Source organism: Mesoplodon bidens (assembly GCF_964165515.1).
Source record: "Mesoplodon bidens genome assembly, chromosome: 7".
NCBI lineage: Eukaryota > Metazoa > Chordata > Mammalia > Artiodactyla > Ziphiidae > Mesoplodon > Mesoplodon bidens.
Genome location: NC_138164.1, coordinates 79,391,322 through 79,411,299, shown reverse-complemented (window position 1 = coordinate 79,411,299; position 19,978 = coordinate 79,391,322). Strand labels below are relative to the sequence as shown.

Genomic DNA, 19,978 nt, shown 5'->3' with positions numbered 1-19,978 from the left:
ATAGTAAGGTAGTTAGTACCTCATAGGGTTGTTGTAAAAATTAAACTAGATAATATATGTAAAGTACTTAGCACAGCACTTGGTACATAATAAGCATTGATAAATAGAGGCCACTACACTATTATTATAAGGGAATTTATTAGTTTAGCAGATCTACTTTAAAAATATTCAAAGATTTCTCAAGCATAAACTTCATTTCTATAGGTAAGCTTTTGGGAATTGAAATCTTAACATGATTAACAAATTTAGATTTCAGAAGCAAGTTCTCTTGCTAAAATTATTCATTAAGAGCACTTGGAAAATGAAGATCATGACTTAGTGGTATATATGTGTCCACATTATTCCAGTTCTCTAAATCTGTGCAATAAGAATGATGCAATTAGAAATGCTTCTAACAAGCCGGAAGTCCCTTATGTGCTTGATTAAGGAAGTGGCACACAGAACAGGGATCTCATACAACCTGGACTGAAGTCAAAGGCATGCAGTTACATTGCTGCTTTTCCTGTTTCCCACAATCCCAAATATATACCTGATCACAGTTTAGTGGAGTAAATCACATAGCTTAATTCTAGGAAGAAAACATGGTTCAAAACAGCCTCAAAACACATTGTTTAGTTATGAATATTGAAACACTTCTAAGAACTACAATTTAACATGTACTATGAGTCAATGCTTAATGTGTTATCCCTCATCCTTGCCTATGTTTTTTTTTTTTTTTTTTTTTTTTTTTTGCGGTATGCGGGCCTCTCACTGTTGTGGCTTCTCCCATTGCAGAGCACAGGCTCCGGACGCACAGGCTCAGCGGCCATGGCTCACGGGCCCAGCCACTCCACGCCATGTGGGATCTTCCCGGACCGGGGAACGAACCCGTGTCCCCTGCATCGGCAGGCGGACTCTCAACCACTGCACCACCAGGGAAGCCCCTTGCCTATGTTTTTAATAGCTGTGTAAACAACCACCACATCAAGTTTCTGCAAGCATTAAAAACAACGATAACAGCAAGCATGTCTTGAGCATTTACTGAATAGGTAAGTGACAGATCAGGATATAAATCCAGGCAATCTGATTCTCAACTGCTTGACATCGTGTATGTAAACTTCCTAGTATGGAGCCCAATACAGTGCAGGTGTTCAGAAAACAAATGCACAAGAATTTCTACACGGCCATCATTTGGGGAATATGATTTACATACAAGCAATAGCTTGTCCTAATGTATGTATAAAAATAGTTTTTTAATGAAGCTACATTTTACCCCAATATTATCCATCACATTTATATATGTAAGTATAATTTATGACCATAAGTATCCATATTTTAAAAATGAGTGAAGAATACAAACTATTCCTTGCTGTAAAGTCTTTAGTTAAACCACAAGTAATAGTCTAAATAACTGAAGAATATGTTAGGGTAATTTTAAAAGTACCTGGTGATCCTGGGGTTAATACTGGCCACAAATCCAACCACCACCATTTCCTGGTTGAACGCATCTTTACAGACATCAATACCAACCACCATCAGGGACTTTAACTGTAAAATTAAAATTTTTCATGATTTAATGGAATGAGGTATTTTCCCAAGCAATGATGTAATATGAAGTTTTCAAAAGACTGTCCCTAGTTATTGAATTATTTAAGTTAAGCTATGTGCCAGGGAGATCAAGGTTGAGATGAGGCAGATTATTAAACCAGAAATCAGAGAAACTTAAAGATGGAGGGAATAATAAGAACCTGCTTCAAACAAAAAACAAAAAACAAAAAGATGGAGAGAACAATATAGTACATACTTTGCTTAAGAGACTCATTGTAATAAAAAAATGGCCACCATCCTTTATGGGGGTGGGCAAGGGCCATCAGTGGCTCAAGAGATTCTGGTAAAGTGGCCCATCCATTTATCCTGTCTCTAGGCTGAAGGAATCTGAAGGGAAATTCCTTTCCCCATTCTTCAGCTCTCTAAGGAATCCTCACTTGTCTAAGCCCGCCAGGAGGGGCAGCTGGGGGTAACCTTGTACATCCTGGTTAAAGGAATAGGCAACATTCCCTCATTCCTCACCCTCCTCACTTCCTCCCATGGTGGCCATAGTTCAGGAAAGAGGAGAAGATTTTCTCAGTTCCCAACACAACTTGGAGGTTTGTATCACAGGCTCTGCCAGTTCTCCAAGCTCTGGGGAGGTGGGGGCATCCCATCCAGGGTGCAAGGCTACTCTGCAAAGTATTACCCTGCTAAAAGCAGGTAAAGGCAGAGGCCATGGAGCACAGATTTTAAACCACGGCTGGGAGGCTCCAAATCAAGTGTCTCCAAGTCGATGCCAAACTAGATTCTCTTTCACAAAAGATTTTGTTATTAGCTTAACTGAAGCTCCATGAGAACAGGGGCCACGCCTCACCTTCTGGATACCCTCCCAATGGCTGGTGTAATGGAGCCCAGAGCAGACAAACATACAACCAACCAACCCAACAAAGCAAATATTTCTAGGATCACGTGAAAAATATCTCCTCCTACTTTGATTTAATTTTTTAAATTCATTAATAGATAGATTGATGACTAAAAGAAAGAGAGTGATGGTTCCTCACAGGGATCTCCACAGCCCACAGCTCGCCTCCGAGTTTACAGGTCATTTGCAAGGCAATCTTGGTGGCGATGCTCATCATCATCCCCCGTTTATTCAACGTCTGAGCAAGCACACACTGGCTGGGGACTGGGCAGTCGGAGCTCAAATATTTTTTAATAGAATCATAATAGCTCTTCTGATTAGAAGGCAGAATACACATTACCTGAAAGCAAAAAAAAAAAAAAAAAAAAAAAAACAGAAGAAAAGTACACTAGTACCAGTCATGCAAACTTTGTTCAGAGGAAGCTTATGTTCAGAGGACTTATGTTCAGAGGAAGCTTTAAAAAACCCAGAATATATGGATGCAAACATCTTTTGCCCTTAAGTTCCCAAGAAGCAAATATTAACATACCCACAGTTCTTTTTTTTTTTTTTTTTTTTTGGCCACACCACACAGCTTGCAGTATCTTAGTTCCCTGACCAGGGATCGAACATGGGCCACGGCAGTGAAAGCACCAAGTCCTAACCACTGGACCACCAGGGAACTGCCCCTACAGTTCTTCTCTTAAATGGCCTTTAAAGAGCAATGAATCTAAGCCATTTGAAATGTCTTCTCATCAGCCATCCACTCTGCAAAGCCCCCCTCCAACCCTACCACTTCCCTTGGCTCTTCCTTCCTCCTTGCTTCTCTGCCAATTTGATTCTGCCAGTCTCCTCAAATTCCCTTCCATCATAGCTCTTCCTCCAGCTGCCTCCCTTACTGCAGTGATCCTTCCCTGTAGGTCTCCAGCTATCATCCCCACTGCCTCCTCCCCAACTTCATCCACAGATAAGCAAAGTGGAGAATTAGCTTGAATTGTGGTCTTTTTCCCATTAGGCACTGGACAGGCAAAATAAAAGGAAGAAGCAGCAACACATTTTTTAACTTGGACTTGAGTGTAAGGTATGAGGGGAAGGAAAATAAGGAAAAAGAAGCTTCAGGTGCTCTGGTATTTTTAAATTCCACCCTTCTCTCTCACTGCCTCTACTTCCCATCAGGTACTTCCCTCACAGAAGGCCCTCTCCTGGCCTAACTCCATCTCCTTCCTATGTTTTATTTTCTACTTTCAAAACACCCAAATTACAGAAAAGATAGGCACTGTCATGATTAACAGAAAACAAAGTGATATTTTTCACCTATAGGGCTGTTCATTATCATAATGTCAAGGGCTAAAATTATTTACACTTAATTATATATATAAAGTTGGGAAAATATTTTTAAATTATCAGAAAAATTCTCTTAGGGGGGTTTCCTGCCTTCCATCCCATGAGTCTGGGGTTAAGCAAGGTAGGTGGCAGAACAAGGAATAGCCCAATGGGGACCAGGACCAAAAGAAGGTGGGAGTCAAGTGAGACTGGTTACACACCAGGGATAAAGAAGTAAGCAAGTATGTGGAGAATAATAAGGGCCATGTTTCTCACTATTAGAGAGATGAGGTACAAATATGGAAAGGGGGAACACTTTCCTGTGGCACTGGGTTGCAACTGGAGGCGTGAACACGTTTTTAGTATTTAAAATTTTAATAAAATATTTTAATATATACATAACTACATATAGTAATAAAACAGATGCAAGTGTGTATGTATATATATGCACACACATACATATACGTATTTCTTAGCTTTGCCCATTGGAAAAGCCTAGGGGCAGTGACACCCCAGTAGCAAATAAACACACCCAGTGCCCAGATCTTGGTTTCTAAATACTGTTCTCTACCAAAAGGGATCAGGGCTCATTGGGAAAACATATGATTCTAGAGTTAGACAGTAAAACTTAGATTAACCTGGATTGTCTTATTGTGCCAGACAGTAAGGAAGGGTTCCAAGAAAGATGGGAAGGTGTCAAAAAGACACAGAAGTCAGCTTGAATGGGGCTCCCACTGGCAAAACCAAGGACAATTTGGATATCGAAATAAATAACAGTAGTGATAGCCTATAAGCTGGTTAAATAAAATAGGAATCCATGAATCCATACTGATGTAAATGTGAACAAACAAACAAATGGGAAGAAGAGAAAGCTCTTCCTTATAATGTCAACTAATAATTATAGAAGGAAGTACAAAATTAGAAAGCCACCATTTGGCAACCATCAGAGTAGTAATGGATTCAGACAAGAATTATCAATGTATTCTAAAACTAGTAGGAAAAGTTTGATGAGGAACAGGATATTTACATAGTCTCAAAGTATCTCCCTACCAAAAAAAAAAACCTGATTAAATACAAAGAGAAAAAGTGTAACTTTACAATGGAGAAAATTGACAGAAACCATCTTAATCAATGGAGTCCCCCCTGGTAAGATGCAGTAAGAACACAGAATCATTGCTGTGATACTCCTGCCAAAAGTGCATAACCTGAAGTTAATCATAAGGAAACATTAGACAAACCCAAATTGAGGGACATTATATAAAATAACTGGTTTATGCTCTTCAAAATTGGAAGGTCATCAAAGTCAAGGGAAAACTATGGAACTGTTACAGATTGAAGGAGAGATTAAAGAGACAGGGAAACTAAGTGCAACATATTAGACCCTTTTAACAGAGAAGACATTTTGGGGACAAATAGAGAAATGTGAGTGGAGTCTGTGGATTAGCTAGTTGTACTGCTCCCTGATTTTAATGGTTGTTCTATGGTTCCATAGGAGAGTGACCTTGTTTGTACAAAATGTGTGCAAATGTATTTTTAAAAAGGTAATGGGCATCACGCCTGTAACTTACTCTCAAATGGTTCAGGAAAAAAATAGATAAGATAGATAGGAAGGGAGGGAGGGAGGGAGGGAGGGAGGGAGGTGGAAAATGATAGAAAATCATAAATATAATAAAATGTCAAAAATTGGGGAATCTGGGTGAATGCTATATTACAGTTCTTTGTACTATTCCTGCAACTTTTCTGTTAGTTTGATTTTACTTTTTAAAGTGAAAAATAAATGCTCTTAGGATGATAATTTCCTGTATTTTAACATCCTTATGGGCCATTTTTTGTGGAAACAAAGAGATAGCTAAGCTGCTTTGCATGCACTATGAATAGGAAAATTGGGAGCTGGGATGAATGAGCTATGGGGGTCAGACAGGAGATGGAACAGAAAAGCACTGCAGTACTGTGGGAGGCTGAGAGAACATTTCCAAGAAATAGGAATGATTGAGAGATTTTTTAAGAAAGAGATGTCAATTTTAACTTGTCCGGAATGTTGACATGTGATGCCTTGGCCCCAAACCCTCAGCAAAGTCAGATACATCACACACACACACAGGACACACACAAACACATACACACATACCACACGCACACACACACAATACTTTGGGAAATGAAGCAATTGCGGGTGTCCCTCAGGGTGATGCAATGCAGGAGGAAAAGGCACCCATGAAAGGGGGCAAGAATTCAGAGGAGGCAGGGACATGGGGCCATAGGTGACATGGAAACACTTAAACCTTCCAAGAATCCCCTGAAACAATGGGGAGAACACAGGGTGCCCCAACACTTATGGGATAAGATGGGAGTCAATTTATCTTAAATCTTGAGTAAAAGATGATCCTCCCAGTAAGTTGGAAAATATGTAGACATCCAAGAGGCCGATACAGGAGTAACAGCAAGTATTTAGAAATTAATATTAGAAACATGAAAGGAAAACAAAATATTGATTAAAATATCAAGATTAATACTTTCTTGGGTGCTTGGGGAAATGCACAGCAATTTGCAAACATATCATGGGAGAACATGTTCAAATTCCTTCTTTCAAGGCTATTAGATATGAAGAAAAAATTAAAATTATACCTCAAAAATTATCCTATACTTACCAACTGAACTTCAGGATCAACATATTTCTGTATAGCGTGAAGAAACGCAGCTGGATTTTCTTGTACTTTTATGCTACAGAAAAAGATTAATTTTGAAAATGCATAGTTCCCTTAGTAGCACATAATCATATAGAACTAAAAATAATATTAGTTGATTTTTATAACAGACTATAATTTGAGGACAAAATCATTAAAGTGAAACCTTTTGAGTCTAAAATTGCTTCTCCCACACATGAGAGGCCAGAAACATTTCATTACCATTTTTATTAACTTAAAAAAGTTTGGTGAAAAATGAAATTTTCTCCATTGTATAGAGTCCCTACAGATTCTATTTGAACAATTCTGTTGTTCAAAATGGAGTTGAAAGTGAACTTCTGAAACCACAAGTCTCAATATCAAATGACTGAAACAGAGTTCAAGTTAAACTGGGATTAACAATTCTCTAATTCTGAATCTCCCTGGGAACTTTAAAATAAAAATCATTAAGTTAATGAGATCAAGATATTCAGCTAATCTGTATGATTCATACTAAAACATTTTTTTTTCCTTAATGGCACACTGTGCGGAGCCTGGAATATTTAGCCATAATCAATCAATCAGTGGACAAGTATCAATACTTATCAGTTATAAGTTCTGTGGTTACATTATATTGGGGCCATATGTTACAGGAAAAAATTGCCACGCAGAAGAATTTTTAGCTCTGTTTTCTTGACATAGGTTCAGCCTCTCATATGTCTATATAATTGGACTTTCCCAATACCCAGTGGCCTTTTGAAAGTAGACCAGCAGGTGGCAGGACCACTGTCTGCCGCTTGCTGGTTCTAACAGGAGTGGCCAGCAACGTTGTTTCAGATGGAAGAAAACTACACATATAAATCTAGTAAGTAAATGGATACTTCATAGGGGAAAAAAAGGATGGACTAAAATATGAGCTTTCAAATAAAACAGGCCAAGAACCGAACACAGGCATGGGCTTGTTGGAATTTGGGTGAGAAAAAGCCTGTGATGCCAGCCCAGGTTCTGGGACTGTGGCTTCTTTCATGAATCTTTTCCTGCCTTATTACTTCATGGGTTAAGAGAAATTAGAGCAGGTGAAACTCAAACCAGGCGATTTGTTAACAGATTTGATAAGAGAAGAATTCTATACTACAGTGTAAAATGAGACTTTGGGAACAGCTATGGTTTTCAACAATGCTTATGCTGCTGATGTAATTAATTAGTAACCAGTGTTTAAAGAATAACTTCCCACCCTGACAATTTAGGACATTTGCACCTCCACTACAACAAAGAAAAAGAAGTATCTGTTGCTCTTTTTTATGCATAACGAGCTCAATGAAGTAAGGTATGACCAACTTTATGGCTTTTCTAAAGCAAAACAATATTCGACTTTGAGCGTGGCTGTATATGAATGGATCCCTTATTAAATTGAAAGCATCATATTTATCTCATCCCATGCAAACAGCATAGCATTTAGTATGGAGGGCAGATACTCAAATGTTCAAAGGCTAAATGAATGACCTGGTTCTATCAGAAACTATCTAGATGACTAATCTTATGCTACAAGAACAGAATAAGAAAAGCTTATTTCAGATCTATTCTTACATTAAAATTTAAAACATAAAATCTATCAAATAAGTCAGGAAATGCAACATTTATTTGTTAATATCCTGTTTGCTGTTCAGTTTAATAAATAAGTGATATGGAAGAATTAAGACAAGAAACTGAGGAGGCAATATATGGATTTATTAAGGATTTATACCCCAACTAGTACTGGAAAGACGTTGAGATAATGAGAGTACTGCCTAGGAAGAACTATGAAAATAAAGTTTTATAAAGACCAACATAAAATACATTTCAACTGGATAAAAATTTAATCATTGCCAAATCTACCTACTTATAACTGCTTGGCACTCTACGTTAGGAAACTTTACTGACATTAAAAAAAAAAAACTTTTGTAGCTATATCAGCCATTATCTCCTATCTTTTAACCAAACCAAATTAATATCTGAAAAAAGTTAGGATGATTTTCTGCATCTTCTCACATTTTGGGGTGGTCCACATTAAATCCTATGGGCCTTCCAACTCTTCTCAAGCAGTTCAAAAAGCTCTCCATCACACTTTCAGCTCTGTTGCTACATATAACCAACCATTTATTCAAAGACTGCGCACTTAAAATCTTGCAAGTTCGCATATCCTTGGACCAGTCAGCCGCGGACACAGGTTGACACTGAGAAAAATAATGATTGTGAAAGGGTTGAACAAATTTACTCAGAGAACAATTAAATAAAAAAGACAGTGTGGAAATAGTTCATATTTGTCATAACAGAACTATTTAGTACAGTTTGCTATTCTCAGACTTAAAACACAGATACAAGCGCTGCACATGTGAACACAACACATGTGCTTCCTGGGAGTGGAGGTCTCAGCATCATCCCAGGTTAGCCGTTCCTTGCCTGCAGATCCTTGGCAAGTCCCTTTACTTCAGGGGGCTCTGCTGTGGGCAAAGAAAGGTGTCTGGTTCAAATCTCTAGGTTCCCTTCCAGCTCTAAAAGTCTACGAGCTTTACTATGAATGGCTCAGGCTACTGGCTGTCCAGTTTGGTCTCTTTGCTTTAGGTACCTAGATATCTCAAATAGAAAATGCTGATGACTGACACAATGCAGGTCATCATAATGAAACTAACAAACCCTACAATTAAAGACTATACATTATGCCAAGAGTAGATACGTCTAGGAGCAAAGATGAGGCCAGGACACAAGCTCCTTTCTCATTCTTTGGAAGGTTCCCAGGTGACCAGGAAAAACAAGCTCCCTGACTTGAAGAGGGGAGACTTTAGACTGGTCCCTAGCCTTCTGTTTATATCCATGGACTGGAATCAAATGGAAATGTTCTTGGTGTGGTAAACCAGGAAGAGTCACTGTTAGAATTTAAAAAAACACTGCAATCTAATCTCTTGCTACTTAAAGTGTTGCCCTGTAGCAGCATGGCTATCTCCTGAGAGCTCGTTAGAAATGCAGAGTCCTGGGCCCCATCCCAGACCCACTGAATCAGAATCTGCATGTTAACAAGTTCCCCAGTGATTCATCTGCACATTACCATTTAAGAAGCATTGCAATCCCCTTGTTTTACAGGTTCCAAAGACGTGGCTGAAAAGGGCTATGGAGCCAGCTGGTGGCACTGAAGGTTTAGAATACTGCTCTTGTCTTTGCAACCAGGGCCCTTTCCAGCAAGCACTCTGACTTCCAGGTCCCAGCCAATCTCACAGTGGCCAGGCAGGGGCTCAGCTTCAGGAAGCAACCTTAGCCTGAGAATGAAGGGGAAGGGCTAGGCCTCCATAAAGGCTTCTGTCTGGAGCTAGGATTCGTTCCTTCCCTTTACAACCAGTGTGAGGAGAGCCACAGCTCTCTCACCTACACTCCTACCTGTATGGGCTGGCAGGGGGCCCAGGACAAATGGCCACGACCCACCCTGAAGCCTGTGAACCTTTAGTGTACTCAGCTCCTCGAACCCAATTTCCAGAAAGCAGGATCAGCTGAGAAGTCGAGGACACAGCCACCTCTAGCCCACCCACCATCGCCTCTAGGGGGCGGGTTCTCCACTTCAGTGCCCCTTCTCCTATGGAGACCTGTTTCCAGGCCAAAAAATGCAAACAAAGCTCTGACAAATGTGACTTTACCTAGAGATGATGAGACAGACCATTTTAACTATTTCCCATCTCACTTCACGTTGTGGAACTGAAACTGAGCTTCTCTTTACTGACTCCTGAACAAGATCTTCATGGGGGTCTACATTTTAGGACTTGACAAAGTTTTGTTTTGTTCTGCTTTTAAAGTAGTTTTTCTTCAGCTTCTCCAATAAGGGTTTCGGTTGTTTGGATAGATTACCAAAAAGAAATGATGAGAAAAATCTCCATTCTGCCAACAAAAAACCATTCGTTTGCTCAGTCATTAGTTTTGACACGTTGGCTTAGTTATTATATCAAATAAAGGCAAGAAGAGTGCCTTTAAAAATGAAATGTAATTGACTTTAAAAATGGGCAAAACAGAGGGGAAAAGTAGAAAGAGAATGCGCAATTTTTGCATAAAATAGGTTCATTTTTAAATGGAAGCCCCAAAGAAGCAATGATTTGTCTCTCCAGATTTCAGAATGCCTCTCTGCCTAAATGCCGTGGCTGGGATGGGCTCTGTGCAAATTTCTTCATGTTTATGCCAACTGAGCAGCACTTTACTTTGGGGAAGAAAAAAAGAACTCAGGTACCAGGAAATATAGTCTATTGGAATTAATCTTCAGCAGTTAAAAGAATTTTCTCAGGTACCATAGATTTTTTTTAAGTGATGTAAGAGTACTACAACACACAATAATAGGTTGGCATGTTTTGATTGCAATGGCTTGAAATACCATTTTCTAATGCATCTTTAAATGTGACACCACATCACAGTGACTGACCTAAATTATGTCCGCTGGGTGCCGCTAAGCCTTTCAAAAGTACACTTGGATTAAAAAGGAAAACATAGGGACCTGGAGGTTTAGAACAAAGGAAGGGCAGGGACATGGCCATGGAGAAACCAAATGAATATTCTATTATAAGCCCACTAGTCATTCTGGCATATGATCAAACTGACACACGTTCAAGAAAATACTTTTAAATGAAAATAAAATCACTGCACTTACTGTGTGGTCTTGTATTATTATTTTTTCTGAAGGCACAACCCGGCCAGTCAGAGACATCTGGCATCCAAAATGCAGGCCCCAGGTCTCCAGCTCAAAACGGGCATCCTTGTTTCTGTTGATAGAGTTGAGCTTTAAATCATTAAAGGACTTACTTTCTAAAGAATTTTAATCATTAGAGATAAAATTACAACTTAATTATTCTGATTCTTTTAGGGTTCCTGACTTCTATTTCTACTCACCATTTTTTTCCCTGCTCAAGAGAATTATAGGAAGACTGCAACCATGGGGGACACACAGGGATGGAAAGGCTCCCAGTGTGGCTCACTGGTTAGCAAAATGGGACTTTGAGCCAGACACACCAGACTTCAACTCCGAGTGCTGACATTTAATAACATGTGACCTTGAGCAAACTCTGAAATATTTTAAAGCCATGGTTTCCTTATTGGCAAAAGGTAGGACTAATTAACTACTTCATAGGGCTGATGTAAAAATTAAACATGACAATACATGGAGAGTACTACCACACTGCCTGGCACATGTTAAGTGCTCAATAAAGGTGAGATATTATCGCCGATAACAAACTTATCACTAAAGAGATATTGTGAAGCGTCTGGATGTGGAGATGTCCCTGTACCTCTGGATATCATCTGCGAGCCTGGCCAGGCGCTGCTGCCTTCCCAAAGGACTGAGATGCGTTTCTTCAGCCACAGCCTTCATCAGCTGGAAATCAGATGTTGCCTGGCCAGGCAGCCCTATTCAACGTGAATGAAAACAAAGTGAAAAATGAACAGTCCTTGATGTAACCCCAGCCCATCTCAGGCACAGGGTAATAAAAGTTTTCACTTAAACTGAATCAGATTCACTGTCTGGATAGCACCATCTGCCAGCAATGCAAGCCACATGTCATTTAAAATTTTCTAGTAGCCACATTAAAAAAAAGCCAAAAAGAAACAGATGCAATTATTCAAATAGTATGTATTATTTAACTCAATATATCCAAAATATTATCATTTCAACATGCAGCCAATATGAAAAGTTTGTTAATGAGGTAGTTTCCCTTTTCTTTTCATACTACGTCTTAGGCATCCAGTCTGTATTTGACAGTTACAGCACTTCCCCAACCAGCCCCTCAGTCGCACTAGTCATGTGTCAAGTGCTCAGTGACCACGTGTGGCTAGAGGTCACCATGGGGACTGTGCAGACCTGGGATGTCATAGTACCACTAAGAATGGGCATCCCTCCCTGCAAGGATGATGTCCTTGTTAACTTTTCTAATCACAAAAGAAATACATACACATGATAACTGATTTGAGCAATACAAAGTGTAAAAAGTAGAAAGTCCACCCTTAGTCTCACCCTGGTAATCAGACGAACATGATTAAAAGTACCTGAGACAGTTATTCAGATTCTACTATAGAGCGAAGATTACCTTCTGGAAGCTTATGCAAAAAGAAAATAAGGAGCATTTTGGCACCACTCAAAGAACATACCTGAAGAAAATTAAATCATATGGCTTCTTAGCCTAGTGAAGTTCAAAAAATGGGGAAGAACAGGTTGGCTTTAGGAAAATATATGGGGACCATTTTAACATCAAATTAACAAATAGAATACACGAGATAAAGGAAATAGATAGTTTTCACTGTGCTGAGCAATTTCCAAAGAGCACTCTAACCTTCCACTTCCTCTATGATGAAATAAATAACTTAAGGGTCATCCTCCATGGGTTAAATTAGTGCTCTGGCACTCAGCTAACTTAAGGAGGTTCTACCCACCGCAACGTATCAGGAATCTGTGACTGAGAGCCTGACAGAGTATAAAACATAAACATCACCTGTTAGAAAGCAGAGCTCGGGGATCAGGTGGGCCATCCGAACCTCAGCGTCATCATTTCTCTTGCTTTTCAACAGACTAACAAGCACTGGCTGGTTTAGGTCAGATAAGGTAATATCATATTGCTGTAGGATGCAAGATTAATGAGGGAAAAGTTAATATGGAAACACGGTAAAACGAGCATCCTTGCTTATGAGCAACAAGGTAATCCCCAAATGAATAGATAAGCAAATCCTTTCAATAGAGGAAAAAAAGTTCCTACTAATCCCTATGGTTACGTACTCATTTCTACTTCCTTCCTAGGACCTCTCATATCTCAGGGTCAGTTTCATGATTTTATTATCTTTTATAATGCAATATTCGTTTTTTTTTTTCATTCATTTCCTTGCTCTCTTCTGAGTTTCATCCAGAGACAGAATAGCCTTCAGCTGGCTCCATCCATAATGCCATGACCCCACTGCAGCATTTCCACCATTGGAGACTGAGGCAGACTGCCCCATGCATAACTTACTGGCTCTAAGTACCTGTGTTCATTTTGAAAATACCTATACACAAGTTGGAGGCAAGGGTTATATTGAGTCAATCTCAGATTTCCCAAAAGGGCACAACGGTCCTTCATTCCCAGGATAGTATGATGTTATAGGGAAACAGCTTTGAACTCCAACAAATGTAAATCTGATCCCCAGCTCTTCTATCAATACGTAGGTGGACTGTGACACTGGGGAAGTTACTTACTTTTCCTCATCTATGACATGAGGAGAACGGTAGCTCAGAGGTGTCCCATGTAAACCACTAGCATGGTGTCTCGTTTATAATGAGTCCTCAGCAATCATTAGTTCCTACCCCACCCCCTTTCCCTTTGTAAACTTGAATTTCAACATTCTCACCTTGCCATGAGTTCATTTACCTTCCAACGGCAAAGTTTTCCAATGAACACTCATTCCCAGTATAATTTACTCAATACTGATGACAGAACAACTGGAATTGTAATTTACCAACTGCCTGGGGACTATATGACACTGACATCAATAATTATAATTAGGGAAGCTAGCAGTGAGTGCTTCTCTATTCAATAAGGACTTTAAGTCATTAAAAACAATTCAGGAAATGTGATCATTGCAACAATGCTATGGCTGAAAAGCTTGGAGAAGCCTTCGCAGACAGTTTTTATACGTGACTTCATTAATTTACATCTCATGCTTGCTACATTCCAGGAACAGCAGGGGATACAAAGATAAAAGAGGCACAGTTCCTATGTTTACACATAACTACATTATCTACAAAGCAAGGAAGACCAATAGCACAAATAATATATGCTAAGCACTTATATTTTTCCTCATTTAGTCTTTTTTTAATGGATGTGTACTATGTTTTTTTTAAATTGAAGTGTAGTTGATTTACAATGTTGTGTTAGTTTCCGGTGTACAGCAAAGTGATAGTTATACACACACACACACAAACACACACACGTATGTATTCTCTGCAGATTCTTTTCCATTATAGGTTGCTACAAGATATTGAGTATAGTTCCCTGTGCTGTACAATAGGTCCTTGTTGTTTATCTATTTTGTATATAGTAGTGTGTATATGTTAATCCCAAACTCCTCATTTATCCCCCACCCTTTCCCCTTTGGTGACTGTATGTTTGTTTTCTATGTTTGTGAGTCTATTTCTGTTTGGTAAATTAATTCATTTCCTCCTTTAATCTTAACTATGATGAGTCAAATACTATCCTCATCCCCTTCACTGATGAGGAAACAGCATCAGAAATTAAATAACTTTCCCAAGGTCCCATAACTGTACATTAGCACAGCCAGGATTCATCCCTTAAGACTTGGGAACCTCTGCTTGTTACACCACTCAGGACTGGGTCCCTCACAAGGAGTAGGGAACAGGGTGGTAGTGAAAACAATTTATGGCTGGTAAATCAGGGAAGGCTTCGTGAAGGAGGTAGAATCCAAGAGAGAACCTTGAAGAACACGTGGGAGTATTACAAGTTCCAGAAACAGCTCAAGCAAAACTGGGATATGTTCCAGGAAGAGGATATTCCATTTACCTGGAGCATGGCCAGGAATTCTACCCACTAAGCTGTGTCATCAGCTGAACTTTACTCTCTCCCGTGCCCCAATTTTCTTAGCGTTTGAAAATATTTTTTCGTGATAAGATAAAATAGAGAAATATAAAGGTTAATATCGAGATGTCTTCCACTTTGAAAGTTGACTGCATAATAATTTAGCATTCCTTTCCTAGGACAGAGAGGAGGACATTCTAGAAATTGGCACCATTTTCTTTCTTTTTCTCCCTAATTACAATATATATGCAGTGAACCACAACTCATTACACAGGAAAGTGAGTGGGATTTTATCATGATTCCCTTTTCAAAATATCACGGGTCCTAAAATACATCAAAGAAAAATGAATTTAACTGTGCAGAAAAAAAAACCAAATGTTTAACAAACTTCGTGTCTGATAAACGAACACTTATGGAGCACATTTTCTGCACAAGACGCTTTGCCAAATGTCAAATGCCATCCGTGTTCTATAAGGAAGACGTGTTCTAGAAGCAATGTGGAATGTTCTACAAGTGCTCAGGGAAGAGAACAGCTAGCTCTTCTGTGAGTGTGACAGGGAGCAAAGTCAGAGAGGACTTCACTAATGAGATGACATTTGACCTTGAAGAGGAAAGGTACAGTGAGGCTTTATGCCAATGTCTCCTGAACATGAGCGAAGGCTGAGTGACAGCAAGTAGACTGGGGTAATGGCAGCATGGGGTGCATGGTGGGAGTGCTGTGGGAGATGAGGTCAAACTGTGTGATGCTACAGTTGAAGAAGGGAAGGCTATTACCCAGTGCTCATCACCCGCAGAAACCGGACTAAAAGCCCTGCGTGGACTATTCAGCACTTACACAGCACCATGAAGGCAGGCAGATGACTCCCTTTAGAGACAACACTCCACATTTCATGATTCGCCGAAGGTTACACAGCCAGTATCGGGACACCTTACTCCAGAGCTTACGCTCTTCACCACATTTCCGGGCAGCATTTCAGAAAGCTCTCTCTGGAGGCCATGAGGGTGATGGATCCCAGTGAAGAGAGGGCTGGGGCAAGGAGATCATAAAAGGGGACAGAAATCCCCCAGAGGGAAATCCGTGAGAGGTTCTGCACTAATGCAGGGGTAACAGGGCTGAGGAAGGGATGGGGTCCAGGGAGAATTCAAGGATAACGGAGGCAGAACTCATCTTGGTGACAACTGAACGAGGAGGTGATGGTAAAGATGAGGAAGGACGCAAAATGTCTTCCTGAGAGGCAGAATTTCCAAGGAGAGAGGGAAGTGGGAAAGACAATGAATTCAGTTTGAATGATGTTAGTGTGAGATGCCTGCAGGATATTCATGCAAATACAGTCTGAAACGGAGATGAGGATATAATTTAGGAATGAGGGCAAGGTAAAAACACCATATTTGAGCAATCTCAAAATATGAAGCAAAGATCCTCTGCAAGGGGACCATGGTGAATAATAGCATTTAATGTCTGGGGGAAATGAAGAAGGAAGATGTCAAAAGAGGCTGAGAAAGAACCACCTGAAACCTAGCAGAGAACCACCAGGGATGTGCGGAGGCGCCAAGGAAGAGGAGTTCAGCTCAGTGGGAGTGGTTACTAGTGTCCAAAGCCACCAAAAGCCCCTCCGAATAACAACAGTAGCTGAATTTGACCTTGGAGAGCGATTTCCAGGGCAGCAGAACCGGGTACCAGACTGCTGAGGCTTCAGGAAGGAAGAACTGAAGAGGTGCTTGGAGCTACTTTAGACAACCTTCTAAAGAAATGAGCTAAGGAGGAAAAAGAGATCGCTTTTCCTGAAGGTATAGAAAGGTCAAGGCAGGGTTTTTGCTTTCTGTTTGTTTTTGTTTTAAAAACAGTGAGATGTTGAGAGACTGAAATCCGACTGCACATTAAAGAGAAGGCACCTCTGAAAGGAACTGAAGTTGGATGGTAGGGATGAGGAAATTGTCATCACTGTGACTCAAGCTCCCAGAGTCAGCAGGAGATTCCATCAATAAATGTTTGAGGGCTTCCCTGGTGGCGCAGTGGTTGAAAGTCCGCCTGCCGATGCAGGGGACACGGGTTCGTGCCCCGGTCCGGGAAGATCCCACATGCCGCGGAGCGGCTGGGCCCATGAGCCATGGCCGCTGAGCCTGCGCGTCTGGAGCCTGTGCTCCGCTACGGGAGAGGCCGCAGCAGTGAGAGGCCCACATACGGCAAAAAAATAAATAAATAAAAAATAAATGTTTGAGTACCTACTGAATGCTACCCTGGGCATCCAGAAATCAAGAGCTCAGCATTGAGGAGGGGAGTCAGACCATTCATGCCCTTTCTGTGACAGTCGGCTGTAGCTAAGTGCAGGGAGGGGACCCGGGGGAGAGCGTCCTAGGGCTCCCTTAAGAGTTGACTGCTAAGCTGAGTACTGAAGGGTGTTCAGTGACCGGCTGGCTATGAGTGGGCATCAAGGAAGAGGAAGCAACATGTGTGAAAATGCATAGGGGGGTAACTGACTTGAGGAACCGTGAATGGTGGGCACAGCAGAACCCAAGAAGGAAACAGGGGATGGTAAGTGATGAGACTCAAGAGGCGGGGAGTGGCCAGACCATAAACGACCTGGGGAATTCTGCCCAGGAGCTTAGATCTGACTTCTAAAGCACCGGAGAGCCATGGGAATATTTCAAGCGGGGAAGTGACATTATCAGATATGCTTTAAAGGAGGTAACGCAGACTACAGGAAGGACCACAGGAGACGGGATGAGGGTCTGAGCCAATCCAGGAACGGTGGAGATGGAGGGGAAGGGACAGGTCAGAGAATTATGTCAGAGGCAGACTCAGCCCCACAGACTGGGGGACTTGTTGGATTGGAAAGGAACAGGGACCCTCCTCTGAGCTGAGCAGAAGGGAGGTGAGGAGGAAGGAAGAGAAGTCCCACCTGCTTGTAGTAATCCACATAGGTGACCTCAGTGCCATCCCGCTTCTGGAAGGTGTGTGTGGGCTTCACTGACCAGTCAATGTCATCGATGCGATAGGTTTTGTTATTGTATCTGGTAAAGGCAAGAAATCTTTAAGTTCTTTTCCCAAATCCTACAAGGTAAGTGGCTCTTTCACTATATTTTTAATTCAAAGTATTATTCTCAAGAATTTCAGAAATTATGAAAGATAATAACTCAAGAATAGCCACTTTAAAAAAAAAAGATCAGCTCTTATCTGAGAAGAGCATTAATTAACTCTTCCGTTCACAGGAGGACCTCTACCGGTGGGAGAGTCATTAGACCACCACGTGCTTTTCTCACTGAGATACCCCGCCACTTCAGGTAAATCATTCTTAAATGTTCAAAGGCTGAAGCATGGCTCAAAACTTTCCCATCAGCTTCTGGTGCCACTAAGATTTTTTGAATTCCCAACTAGTGCTTCTGATAAAAAGCACCCCAAGCAGGCTGATGGACCACCCAACTCTGGAAGCCTGCTTCATCTCCCATCTAGGGCTGGCCCTGGGCAAAACTGCAAAGCACGTCGGCTAAGATCTTTCTAAGCTCTTTCTCCCCTTCATCAGGTACCGTGTGGCCTGCAACATTCTCTCATGCCACCGCAGCCTTGGGACAGAAACCTCCTTGTCAGGTTTCTTCTGGGCTCTGGGTAACTTGCAAGGTGACTCTGAAATAGTGTGATAACTTAATCCATGAAGATCATGACAGGAGGATAAGGGGGCGGCGTGGAATTCAATCTGCACCACCGCTCTACTCTGTAACCCAGAAAAACAACTTCAAGTGGAAATTCCAAGCCAGACTAGGAGAAGACTAGTGGGTCCTCTAAAAGAAGTGTCCCTGGACTAGCAGCTGCATAGGCGGGGCTTTTTGGTCCTCACGAAGTCACATAACTGCCCATGTCCCATTCAGTTTAAATGTGCGTTGATGACAAATGCATACACAGACAAACCTAGAGACTTGAAAGTTCTCAGCCTTAACGGCCTCATAATCTTATAGCAGAGATGAGACAGGGACCTAATGTTCCGTTGTTACTGAATCAAACTTGGGTCTGCTCGCCCATGCGCAGTAAAGCGAGTCTACTGACACATCGGGTTGTGGTGAAGGAAATGTGCATCAGATACTGTTATTTGGGTACTTCAGAGAGGAGCTAAAAAGGAGGATATGGGGCAGAGGTCTGCCTGGGAAGGCCCCATAGGGTCCTGCTTGTTTACACTATGATGTAATAAAATGAAATTAAATGGCTCTAAAGAGGTGGCTTACAAACACTGGACTTTGGGAATTGCCTGGCGGTCCAGTGGTTAGGACTCCGAGCCTCCATTGCCGAGGGCGCGGGTTCAAATCCCCGGTCAGGGAACTAAGATCCTACAAGCCGCGTGGTGTGGCCAAAAAAAAAGTAAGAAAGAAAGAAAGAAAAGCACTGGGTTTTGGGAGCAGCACAGGGGCGAAACTGAATAATTCCAACTGAATGGACAGGTGGAAGGTGGAAGCTTCAGAAAAGCAGTAATGTTTGAGCTGGACTTTGTGGGAGCAGAAATCTAAAAGGCAGAAATAGGGGTGGGGGAACCAGGCAGAAAGGCGGAGCAGCAAAATGCAGACCACTGGAGGCTAGGGGAGAGGGTACAGCAGGAGGTAAGGAAGGACCAGTTTAGACTGTGGACCACCAAGTATGCCCCTAGAGGAAGCCTGCACTCTAGACAACTGAGAACGGTCAGGTCTGTAACAGGTGAGTAGACTGATCAGATCTGGGCTCAGGCCAGTGCCCTGTTCCCACATGGCATACATAATGCATTCTCTAGAGAAAAGTCTATTTAAATGCAGGCTTTTACCTTGTAAGGACAATGAGCCCAATCAGCTGTTTCTCACACGTCTGGGTAAAGCAGGACATGCCAGTTGTGTGGCAGAGATCCGTCATGAATTCTAGAACAGTCTCATTCCTGAGTATTTTATAACTCACGTCAGCACCAAACAGGAGACTGCTTTCAAAATATGACACAGAAATGGAAAACCCAGGCCAAAGGGACAACCTTCAAAATAAATAAATAAATAAATAAATAAATATTTAATAAATA

The 19,978-nt window shown here is 41.2% G+C and overlaps 1 protein-coding gene across 1 annotated transcript in view; it reads right to left on the bottom strand.

The window, feature by feature from the left end:
- PIWIL4 (piwi like RNA-mediated gene silencing 4) overlaps positions 1 to 19,978 on the bottom strand; it is a gene marked incomplete at its 5' end in the record, with an annotated part of 40,921 nt that overhangs the window by 5,345 nt on the left and 15,598 nt on the right. The window contains 9 exons of the mRNA XM_081238790.1: positions 1,424 to 1,527; positions 2,571 to 2,771; positions 6,382 to 6,454; positions 8,425 to 8,609; positions 11,054 to 11,165; positions 11,688 to 11,805; positions 12,885 to 13,008; positions 17,855 to 17,966; positions 19,736 to 19,933. Coding sequence (XP_081094916.1) covers positions 1,424 to 1,527; positions 2,571 to 2,771; positions 6,382 to 6,454; positions 8,425 to 8,609; positions 11,054 to 11,165; positions 11,688 to 11,805; positions 12,885 to 13,008; positions 17,855 to 17,966; positions 19,736 to 19,933 — 1,227 coding nt within the window. The remainder of the gene's footprint in view (positions 1 to 1,423; positions 1,528 to 2,570; positions 2,772 to 6,381; positions 6,455 to 8,424; positions 8,610 to 11,053; positions 11,166 to 11,687; positions 11,806 to 12,884; positions 13,009 to 17,854; positions 17,967 to 19,735; positions 19,934 to 19,978) is intronic.